This window comes from Tamandua tetradactyla, chromosome 14, assembly GCF_023851605.1.
Source record: "Tamandua tetradactyla isolate mTamTet1 chromosome 14, mTamTet1.pri, whole genome shotgun sequence".
NCBI lineage: Eukaryota > Metazoa > Chordata > Mammalia > Pilosa > Myrmecophagidae > Tamandua > Tamandua tetradactyla.
The window spans coordinates 43112536-43125353 of record NC_135340.1 but is presented as its reverse complement, the minus strand read 5'-3'; the positions used below and the strand labels follow the sequence as shown (position 1 = coordinate 43125353).

The 12818-nt window shown below is 34.0% G+C and overlaps 1 protein-coding gene across 1 annotated transcript; it reads right to left on the bottom strand.

Moving 5' to 3' along the window:
* Nucleotides 1-7796: 7796 nt before the first annotated feature.
* On the bottom strand, nt 7797-8735 carry LOC143655031 (olfactory receptor 4K14-like). The gene has a single exon (XM_077126600.1). The coding sequence runs from the start codon at nt 8733-8735 to the stop codon at nt 7797-7799; it is 939 nt and encodes a 312-aa protein (XP_076982715.1).
* Nucleotides 8736-12818: the final 4083 nt, after the last annotated feature.

The window sequence follows — 12818 nt, the reverse complement described above, 5'->3', positions numbered from 1 at the left end:
AAATACCAAACATGTTGAAACAGATTTTAAATGAACAAGGGGAAAATTTTGGAGGAGACATTAAGAGCTTGATAGAAAAGGCCTAGAATGCTTTGAAGAGACTGTTGGTAGAAATGTGGACTCTAAAGATACTTCTGATAGGACCTTGGACAGAGATGAGGCACATGACACTGTACACTGGAAGGAAGGTGGTCTTTGTTTTAAAATGCAGATGATCTGGCAAAATTGACTAGTAGCTTTGACTAGAAGGAAGATTTTAAAACTATGAATTTGAATAGTTAGCAGAAGAGATTTCCAAATTAAATGTGGAAATTGCAGCCTGATTTCTCTTCACAGCTTATAGTGAAATGTGACAGGAAAGAGATAAGCTGAGGATTTAACTCTTGGATACAATGAAACTAGAAATTGATATTCTGGAAAATTCTGGGTTTCCAGAAGGGAGACCCCAGAGAATGGTATCTCATGTGAGGATTTGACCAAATATGCAACCAGTCAGCCATTTCAGAGAAAGGATTAGAGATGGAATTATCCAGGATGGATTTGTGGAAACCACTTCTGTCTGATGGGCATTATCCTTGCTTAATACATAGAAAGCCAACAAGAGTGTTGTGGGACCTATATAAACAGAGCCCCTGCCAGTTTGAACTAGGAGACTCAGAAAAGGGACAATGTCAACATAAAATAACTTCAGAAACAGAACTAAGAAAGCTAAAGTCTAACTTGAAGAAAGCACAAGCCAGTACAGCAGACACACCCAAGTATTTGGAGAGGGTGAGTTTGTTCCAAAGACAGAGAATGGACCTGTCACCTCATTGCAGTGGAAGAGTTATACCACCTCAGGCCTTGGAGAGGGTGGAGCACATTCCTTGGAGGTTGGGTAGAGACTGGCTGCCACCACATGGAGGGGTTGATCATGTGTCCTAGAGATGGAAGAGAGCCTGGGTGCAGCCCCAATGCTTGGAAAAGATGAAGCCAAGATAAAAGTGGTCTCGCCAATGTCCCCCAAGATTGTATTCAGAGAGATGTGGGCCATTGCATAGGCCCTTGGAAAGGGTGGGACTGTTGCTTTCTAAAGCCCTGAAGATAAGTAACTTTAAGACACTGAAATCTAATGGAGTTTGCCCTGCAGGTTTTTGAAATTGCTTAGGTCCAGTGGTCCCTGTGTTCTTTCCAACTTCTCCCTATGGAAATTGGTATATGTATCATAAGACCATTCCTCTTTTGTATATTGGCAACAAATAACTTGTTCTGAATTTTACACATCCAGAGCCAGAGAAGAATTTTTGCCTTAAAACAGACCATGCCTGTAACTGAATTTGATCAGGTCTTTTGTACTGTTTCTGACTTTGTATTATATTTATATTGTTACTGAAATGGGAATTTTGTCTTAGAACAGACTGCGACTGTAATTGACTTTGTACTGGTTTAACCTTGTATTGTGTTTGTATTGTTACTGAAATGCTCTAAAGTTTTCTGATTTGGAGATGGAATGGATTTATTTTGTATATGGGAAAACACATCATTTTTAGGGATCAGGGGGTGGAATATGCCAGTTTGAAAGATTCATGTACCCTAGAAAAGCTATGTTTTAGTTTAGCCATGTTTAATCCAATTTTGTGGGAGCAAGCAGTTCTTTTAATCCGTATTTAGCAGTATAGTTGGAAACTTGACTAAGTTATATCCATGGATATGTGACTCACCCATTTATGGATATTAACCTTGTATTAGAGGGAGATATGACTCCATCCATTCCAGGTGGATTTTGATTAGTTTACTGGAATCCTTTAAAAGAGGGAACATTTTGAAGAGTCCCAGTTTAGAGTCATGAGAATCACAGAGCCCAAGCAGCCAGAGACATTTGGAGATGAAGAACGAATATGTTCCCAGGAGCTTCATGAAACAAGAAGTCTAGAAAGAAAGCTAACAGGTCACCATGTTTTCCATGTGCTTTCAAGTTGAAAGAAACCCTGAACTTCATCAATCTTTCTTGGGTGAAGGTACCATCTTGTTGATGAATCAATTTGGACATTTTCTATAGCAAGGCTTTAATTTGCAATTTAATAAATCCTCATGCTTTTTTTGTTTTTTGTTTTGTTTTGTTTATTTTTTTTATGGGAAGGCTCTGGGAATATAAGTTCCCCTGTTTAAAAGTCATTCCATTTCTGATATATCACATTCCAGAGCTACCAAACTAGAACAACATCCAATGCAGCAATGTAACAGAAAAGAGAAGGAAATGAGTGAACATGGTTTTTCTGGGGTGCATAACAGTTTCAAACCAATACAACATATAAGTATAAATTTACAATTTTAGATGTATAAACATTTTTTTATCTCTGCATTTTAGGGATTTAGAAGTAATGGTACTGCAGTAGCTGTGAAAAATACTGGTTCAAAAATATGTTGTCAACTGAACATTATGCAGAACTGAAACATTATCCACCACTGAAGAAAAGGCTTACTCCAGCATCATTCCTGTGGAATTACTGACCCAAATGAATAACTTGAATCTGATTAAGAGGAAACATGGAACAAAACTAATTTGAAGGTTCTGCAGAATCCAAGGTCTGTACTCCTAAAAATGTCAAAATTGTGGGAGCCACAGAGAGAATAATGCATAATAAGCAGAAATGGCAATAAAGGGCAACTTAGGAAACTGGATTGGTTCCTGGACCAGATTGCTTATGAAATCCTTTCTAAAAAGACATTATTTGAAAGAATTGACAATAATTTGAATAAAGTCTACATGTTAGATGTCTATCTTATATTAATGATAATTTCCTGGTTTTGAAAATTGCATTGTTTTAGAAACAGTTATATAAAGTAAAAGGGCATAGTGTTTTAACTTTCTACATTCTATATGCACATAAATATATATATGCAAATGTGTTAATTGTATATATTTCTGTATTATATACCTTCTATATACATACACAATAAATATTAAATATTAATTTCATATCATAGCAAAATGTAACTAATTAAAAGCACCAGTCTTCAAACAAAATATATACAAGTTGAAAATAAAGAGAGGATATTATACAGAATCATTTAAAATGCTGCTAGAGGATATGAATTATGATTTGAATACATGTAGGTATATATCATGATCATGAGTGGAGTGACAAAATATAAAAGATGCCAATACTATAATATATTTATATATTTCAGTCTCAAAAAACTCATTGTAAAATTACAAATTTTTGATTTGATGACTGAGTTTTTTTATATTAATCTATTTATTTTTATTGTACAATATAACATATAAACAAAATAAAGAAAGAAAAAAGCAGTAGTTTTCAAAGCACTCTTCAACAAATAGTTACAGGACAAATCCCAAAGTTTGTCATGGGCTACTATACTATCATCTCAGATGTTTCTTCTAGCTGCTCCAGAACATTGGAGGCTAGAAGCAATAAATATATTTTTTTATCATCACAATCAACTTTCTTCCTTTTTTGTGTGTGTGAAAAATAATATATATACAAAAAAGGAATAGATTTCAAAGCACATCACTACATTAGTTGTAGAACAGATATCAGAGTTTGGCATGGGTTGCAATTCCACAGTTTTAGGTGTTTACTTCTAGCTACTCTAAGATACTGGAGACTAAAAGAAATATCATTGTAATGACTTAGCAATCATACTCATTTGTTAAAGCCTACCTTCTCTGTCTAGCTCTACTATCAACCTTGATCTTTCTTCCACTCTTTAAGGGTATTTAGGCTATACCCATTCTAAGTTTTTCATGTTGGAAGGGGCTGTTGATAATATGGGAGAGGGTGATGGAGATAGTTGATGTTCTGGAGAGGCCAGACCCTCTTGGTTTCAGGACTTATCTTGTCCAAGGTCCCATCTGGAGGTTGTAGGTTTCTGGAAAGTTACCCTAGTGCATGGAACCTTTGAAGAATCTTATATAATGCCCTAGGTGTTCTTTATGATTGGCTGGAATGGTTTTGGCTGGGGTTTGGCAAATTATGGTAGGTAGCAATGGACAGAATAGTTTTTGGGGATAGTGTTATATATATATAACACTATCCCCAAAAACATATTTTTGGGGATATATATACATATATACATATATATATATGTATATATTTTTACATATATATATACATATTTTTTTAAATCCCATGATAGCTCCTTCCAGTTGTCTCGTTCCAGGTTCTATCTCACAAACTAGCAGCCTATATTTTAGCCTGTATATTGAATCTCATTCCCATTGCTTTAAACCCCAAACAATGCTGTTTTTGAGCGCACACTTGGGCTTCACTTTCTCCAAATGCTCTTTTAAATGAAGTCCTTTCCTTTGGGTACCTATTATGAGCTCTCTATCTAAAGACCTGCTTCTTACCCTAAGCATCATCTCTGATCCAGTGATTTGGAGTTGGGAAGGGGGAGAAGCTCTCATTCAGGATCTGAGCACTCAGTGGTGGTGGGGGAGAGGTGTCCAGAGGTGGGCTCAGCTTGTCTCTCCTGATACCAAAACACTCTACCTCAGAGCAGGGAGTAAGGGAATCAGAATCCCTGTGTTCTTAGTCTGCCATGCCCAAACTAACACCTCTGTTCCATGAGTGGGGGCTGGGTGGCAGAATGGAGCCCCTTCCATTCTCTCACACCTGTCTGTCACCCACATTTTCAGGTAGCTAGAGACAGATGGGAAATGCTGCCATATTCTCCTCCCCTGAGAAAGCTGATCAGAGAAAGAGCCCCGTGTTCTTGGCTACAGTGATCAAGAGTAGAGTCTGCCTTAATGAGCTGGAGGAGAGGAGGAAACTATCTTGGTTTAAATCGCACAGCCTCTAACTTTGATTACCAAATCTAAATAGATGTTCTTAAAATAATGTTTATTCATTTGCTGTTCAACTTCAGGTCCATTTTCAGAGTCTTTAAATGTTTATTTTTGTTTTAGGTTTCAGTAGCTTCAAAGGGGAGTGGGCTAGGAAAACTTCTCACACTGTCATGCGAGAAATCAAACTACAGAGGTGATTTTACATGACATGTTGATGCCTACTAGAATTTCAAGTCTACATTTTCACTATCTCAATTGAGAGTGGCCCTGAAGAACGGTGGTGAGGAGCAATATTGGACCCTTATTTTGGCTAAAAACATGGATGCATATTGATTCATAAAAATATACTAATGGTTTGATTACTTGGTCAGAACTTAGAATGCATAGAATTAGCAATTTGGTGACAAAGAGACATGAGAAATAATTCTGTGGCTTCCATAAATGGGCAGTTTTTGAAAATCCAGTTGCCCCTTTTGAATATGCACCAGAGGACAACCTCTTTAGTGGAAGCTTTAGTAATCAGGCAGACAAATGACAAGTTCCATGTAGGTTAGCCTCTTTTCCTAGCCATCCCAAGGCTTGTTCAGTGCATCCCTTACAAAATGACAAGAACTGGAAGCCATGTGTTGGTAAATAACCCAGACTATCTCCAAAGCTTGATGTGCCAATCAGTACAGAAAAAACCCAGTAATCCTGTAGCCATGATATTGCAAAACTTCTGGTGGTAACTTGTCAGTCATCTGGTAGATTTACATTGAGATATTTCCATCATGAAAGGAGTAGAAATTTGTTTTAATTGGAGTTAACATTTATCCCAGATACACTTTTTTTTCTAACCATTAAACTTTAAATTGCATTCCCATTCATGGATTTGAGGAATGTCTAATTGGCAATCCTGGCATCTGCACAATATTGATTCTGATAAAGGAATTTATTTTAAAGTGAAATCAATGCAACAAAGGGCATATGACCATAAAATTCAATGGTCTTATATATACTTGATGACCCAGAAAGAGCTGGCATAAGAGAATTAAGGAATGGGATGCAGAAGATTCCTATATGACTCCCTTGGGAGACATTCTCCAGATTTTGGAACCAACATATAAAAGTTCCTCCTATTACAGCTGAAATCTCATGCACAAAATAGTTGCTTCTCATCTTCACAACTTTAAGCTCTATTTGTATCCTTAAAAAGGATACTGCCACCAGGTTATACAACAATATTTTCATTAAATTGGAAATTAAGACTATGACATTTGAGGTTTTTTTCCTAGGGAATGTGAACATCTACCAGTAATATATGTTCAGATGATTCCAGGAGAAACTAGTAGGACTTTAGGAGAATCTGCCTATCTGATAATGTGTAAACAGTAATCTCAGATATAATGATGTAAAGGTACTGAAATGTTTGAGATGAGAGCATTACTATTAAAATATTATTAGGATTTATTATATAAACTGTTTCTTTTTATCCTTTCCCCTTACCAGCTTTGGAATTTCTAGGAAAGCCATACAAGTAGTACTGTGTATTCAGGTTGGTCTTATATGGACATACAAAAGTATGAAGGTATCCAATAGTTTTGTAAGAGAAAGTTACATAAGGCAGAGAGTGAAGGCAAATGCAGTAAATAAACATGTATAAACACAGTGAGGAGGAGAGTCTAGAGGCTATGTTGATACAACCAAATAGTTTGCTACTACTCTTTAAACACCATAACTTAAGTGGTGTTGCATTCTCAATTTATACTACACGATCAAACTAGATTCCATATCATGCAATTTCAAGGTTTATTTTGTATATTTTGTTAAGTTAATGGGGATATTCTGGTATTTTGTTCTTGGCCTGATCTACTATTTCACTTTCTTTGCAGGAAATATTTTTTTGCATTATGCAGTGTCTTTAATATATGAGTAATCCTAGAAAAAGACTCATCTCTGAGTCTTATGTGGGCAAAAACAAGTCTATGTTACTTTGACATAATTTAATTCCCACCTATGTATCTCATTTTTATCATTTGAAATATTTAATAACAATAAAATTATTTAAGTAATATCTAAAACAATGATATAGAGTAGGCACTCGCGGAGGATAACTGCATTCTTATTCTACAATTTTTTTTACATTGTTCCCATATTATAAGAAATAAAAAACACATGTGCACTTGTTTTATTTTTAAATTTTATTTTTAATTATTTGAACTTAATTTCAATCTATTTAAAATATAATTCTGTAAGAAAGACAAAACATTTTCTTTTTTATTTAAATCATACATGTACCTATTAATACATGTAAGGCATGATCCTGCCCTTAAGGAGATTACATTTCAGGAGATTGCATTCTACATAAATGGTTAATGGGCATTTAAAGCATAAATGTTAAATCTGGTGAGAGACTCAACTAAGGAAATATCACTAGACTTTTAAGTTTTTTACTTCTATTGACTCAGTACAAACCAACATGGAATAATCATTGCTGTTACTGCTCATATTCTTACCACTTTCATTTCTCCACCTTTACTCTTCCTATTTTTTCCTATTTTGGCATGAAGATACATTAAATAAAAAGTAATAATTTAGTTGCCTTTTGATTAAAGGTGAGTGAAAGGTTTGAAAGGAATAGTTAATGTTCTGGAAACACTTTATTTCCAAATGGAGATAGGATAAGTTTCAAGGGAAATTAACTAAGGTATGTTCCAAAAGAGAGATATATGGCTGTGCTGAAAGTATTTCAAAATTCTCATTGAACATATTTGAAGACATAGGCAGATTAAACTGGATAGTTCCTCCATAAAAAAAGATCATTAATATTTGGATTTGAGAGTAATGTTTAATGGTATTACATTGAATGATTAATATTTTTTAATTCCCTGAATTATATTAAATATATTCCTGCATTTGAAGATGGACATGACATGCAGATATAAACTAAATATCTGGAAATTTCAATGTAAATCACAAGGTCATATGTTATCAAATTAAAGTGCTCACATTACGTCTTGGAGCATTAAAAATTTCTCTTGAAATCTATGTAGGAGATTCTAAATCTCTTCATAGCAGTTTTTATCTCTTTATTTCTGAGGGAATAAATGGATGGATTTAAAAGAGGTGTGATAACAGAATAAAACACAGAAAGAAATTTTTCCACCCAAGTAATGTTGAATGGCCATACATAAATGAAGATGCAGGGTCCAAAGAAGAGTACCACCACCGTGATATGGGCAGTGCAGGTGGAGAGGGCCTTCGATGCACCTGTTTTAGAGCTTTGGTGGACAGTTAATAGAATATATATGTAGGAGATCAGTAACAGAATGAAGAAGGTCATGGCTAGGACCCCACTGTCAGAATTCATTAATATGGCCAAAGTATATGAATCAATACATGCAAGCTTGATCACCAGTGGTATATCACAGAAGAAGCTGTCTATTTCCCTGGGGCCACAGAAAGGTACTTGCACAATCACAGGCATTTGATGCATGGCATGCACAAACCCAATTGTCCAGGAAGCCACCACCAATCCAATGCACTTTTGCAAGCTCATAATGGTGGAGTAGTGCAGAGGCTTGCAGATGGCCACATAATGGTCATAGGCCATCACCACCAATAGCACCATCTCAACCCCTCCAATAAAATGGACAAAAAGGATCTGGCACATGCAGCCTCCAAAGTAAATGGTCTTGCTCTCCCTGAGAAAGTCTGTGATCATCTTCGGTGTGGTAATTGAGGAAAGATATATATCAACAAAGGACAGGCTGGCCAACAAGAAGTACATGGGGGAATGGAGATGGAGGTCAGTGATGATTAAGATCATGATAACAATATTTCCAAGTACAATGGTTAGGTAAACCATCATAAATATCATTAAGAGTAAAACTTGCATATTCCATGAACTGTTAAGTTCCAGAGGCACAAATTCTGAAACAACAGATTGATTTCCTTTATCCATTTTACTCAGGGTTTACTTCAATAAAACTTAGAGAGAAAGGTAGATACTCAGTTAATGGGTTGAGGATGAATACTTACTTTTAAAATTTTGCATTTACTTAAGAATTTTAGTATATGCATTTGAATGTGAAAAGTACAATTATATAGACAAATATTAGCCACATATACACAATTTTATGTTAAAAAAGATGTTTAAATGACTAAAATTGTCTTCCTGGAGATGGATTCTTAAACAAAGAAGGTCAGATTCTTAAATGAAAGATTTATTGTGGAGTACTCTGAGGAGAAAAAATGAGGAAAGCAGGAGAAAGTAACATGAAAGTGAATGAAAACATTGTTTTTCACCTATAAACTAGCTTCAGTTTACTTGTCCAGTAAAAGGAATCTGGGTAGAACACTAGATTATGTCATACCCTTAGGGAGATGCTAGGAAACTAATATTGAAATTCAAAACAAAACATGACAGCTTTTTGATTTGTATAACAGTTCCTTCAAGTCTTAAATGAATATTTCCTCTAAGAATCATAAAATTAAATCTCTAGATTTGTGCCCTAAAATATATGGTGACTCAACATTTAGGAAATATGATTTAAATGGCTGTATAAAAAATACCCAGGCAGGATGATTCTGATGTAAGAAAAGTTGTATAATATATCATTAACATAAATCAACATTTAAATTGAATTCATTTAATTTATTAAGTATTTCAAAAATCATTTGGGTGGACATGTGAGGAAAAGGACTAAAAAGAGGAAGGAAATTCAGACTAATATTTTAAATTCAGAGGCTCTGAATAGAAATTCTCGGAAACTCAAGTATATCAGCAAATGTCATTTATCTTTATTTATGTCATTAGATGCCAAGAAAATCATAGGAATTGAAATATTGCAATTTCCTAGAAATGTTACAAAAAATAAAGTATAAAGTAAGAAAATAGTACAGACATATGTAAGCAAAGTATGCATCTGACTGTTGGGGCTAAGTGAATTTTGAAGTTAAAACTTAACTGGTTATCTATTACTCACCTCTACAAATAATGATATTGCTTATATTGATCTCTAGGTAAATTCAGAATTCTGATCATGTTGGAAAATTGAAAGATTATTGTCTATTTCCTTTCACCCTTTATTTTCATTTTCCCTTGGCTTATTTCATTTTTGTATCTCTCATCTTCCTTTATCCTTAAAATTTTCAAGGGTAGTACCAAGAAGAGGATACAAAAATGAAAGCCATTACTTCCCTATAAGTATCAATTTCCTGTTCTACAATACTGAAAATCAGAAGCATAAACTAAAGATAGATAATTTAATATTTAAATTGTAGGAAGTTTCTATTTGGGTTGATCATCAAGCTTTGGTACTGCATGGTGGTTATGGTTGTACAACATTGTGACCATAAATAACACCATGGAATTTTATATGTGAATGTGGTTAAAAGGAGTCATTTTAGATTGTATATTTTATACTAGAATAAACATTTTAAAATAAACATTGGGCAGTACAATACAAGCATTGATGCCTATTGTAAACAATGGAACGTAGTTAATAGTCCAATTATAAAAATGTTCCTTCATGAAGTGTAACGAATATATCACAGTAATGCAAGGATTACTGTGCAAGGATAGGGTTAATAGGGTGGTATATGTGAACTTGGTATTTTATGCATAATTTTTCTATAAACCTATACATTTTCTAATAAAAATCTTAAAACAATAGTCTTTTCTAAAGGAATTAGGTAAAATATGCATTTCCTCTGGAAAAGGCGTTATGCAATAATAGTTTCACAATTCACAAATAAGCATATCTTCCATAGTAGGGGAGATTTACTTAATTTTAATGATAATGTCCTGGTGTTTTACTTGATTACACTTGACAGACTTGTGTTCCCTGAGAAACATGAGCAATTTCTCCTTCATCTTGAAATTTAACTTTTTATCAACACATGTCTTTCCAGAATAACTTATCAATAAATGGTTCTGTATGCATTGGAAAAAATGACATGGTAGGGAGCTAATAGCAAAAATGGGAGTTCAAGTATGTGTGAGAGTGGCATTGGTGAAAAGGCAAATGTACATTCTTAGAGAACAATTTGCCAAGAAAAATCACACTGCTTTTTAAAATTCATATTTTGTGATATTGGATATTACCCTATTAATATTAATGTGATATTTAGAAAATAAGTAGAAACCATGCATTTTTAAATTAGTCACTCTATTTCTCTCTCTGTTACTGATTCATCTTGTGACTATGCACTAAACCTATTTCAGGTTCCATTTCCGCACTTGTGAAAAACCAACCAACCAACAAACAAAAAATAGGCTCAATGTATTATGCTTGTTGTGAAAATAAATGAAAAAGACACAGAGAACTTAAAACTTTTCTGAAACACAGACCAGGTTTAGTAAATGCTACTTATTCTCAATCTCTCTTTTTATTTAAGTGAATCTTGATGGAATACATTTGCAAAATTTAGTGTCAACAAACACTATTTAGTCAATGAACTTCCTTCTGAACCAAAATCAATCACCCCTCTTTCTTTAAAATATACACTACTTAAACTTTCTCAAAATTAACATATAATATACTGAGCAACTTGATAGGATGTACAAATGCAAAATATACATGCTACTTGTTCTCAGAGAACATAAAATTGACTTCTCTTTCTGTCCAAGAGAAATATTCAACATTTTAAGAGCACTTACAAAAAGCAATTATATGTTTGTTGTTAAATCACCTTTGAAATTCTTTGAGGAAGAATTTTCACAAATATGGGCACTGATAAATCTTGGATTAGTTAAATTAAAAAAATTAAAGGAGACTAATTGGGTTGTTATTTTAGGGGCATTAAAATATAGCACTAAAATTTTCATCCTCCTTTAGATACAGTATCCTTCCATAAGTACTTTTTATTTAAATGATAACCCCAAAACACTGTGAGAGTCTCAGAGTCGATACTTTACAAGGAGAAACTTGGACACAAACAGTTAGTAGATTTCCTGAGATACACATAGAATTGGTAAGGTAACCAAGGAATATCCCATCTCCTTTTTTTTTCTTGGTTTATGTGTTTTAATGCTATCACCTTTGTTACTCAGTTTTATATCACGTCTTCCTGAATATATAACTTGCTTTTATTTCTATGTCTATATTTAATGTTAGCTTAGCTTTGCATTTTTACCTTTATCTTTTAAAAAGGGAGGGATCATTAAATAAAAGGAGGCTGGAAGCTGCTAATAATAAGTAGCCCTCAAAGAAATATGATCTTCCAAAGCAGACCTCAGAGCACATCTGAGGCAGTGCATTATGTTGGTGTGCAAACTAGTGTTAAACAAGCTACTGTGAATCCAGTCCTGGGTTAGGAGATGAAAACCTATGAATTAACTTGTGAAAAGATCAGATGCTAAACAAGTCATTCTTAACTACAAGCCTAACAGGTATGCATGGCACAGGTACATTGAAATATATTTTTAAATTATCTTAAGAGAATCAAAGAGACAGAAGATGACTTACCATACACAAATTTTCTCAAAGACTAGATTCCTCTGATATATTCTTGAGATGGCATCCATGTTTTGGAGGAGACAGTATCTGTGGGAGAGCTTTCCCTCAGACTGACATATATTCACCATTGGAAGAAGCCCCGTGGGTGAATTTTCCTATTCTATATTCTGGACAGAATGGGAATCAAGGAATTAAATTATTTTTCATTTCTCTTGGGGAATTGTGTGTTAATAATGATATAAACTTTGGTGTGCCCTTAAAATCAGAAAGAGGAGGCAATAAAATCATATATAAATCACATATAAAGCAGCTAAGAGTTAAAAATTAGTGAGGTTTTAAATAATTCATTTGATCTTTAAGTGCTAAGTAGATGCCTTCTGCAATCTTGCTCTTTAACTAGATGCACACAATTACATTTAATTAAGAGTTCAGTTTCAGTTGCAAGAGCAATCATATCCTGACTAGTAGATATATGAGTATCAACAAAAAATTCAAAATGAACCTCAGTCAAGAATTTTCAATTGTTAGATGTTTTACATTTTTCCTACTATCTGCTTTATAATATGCCTCAGTCTAATGAACAA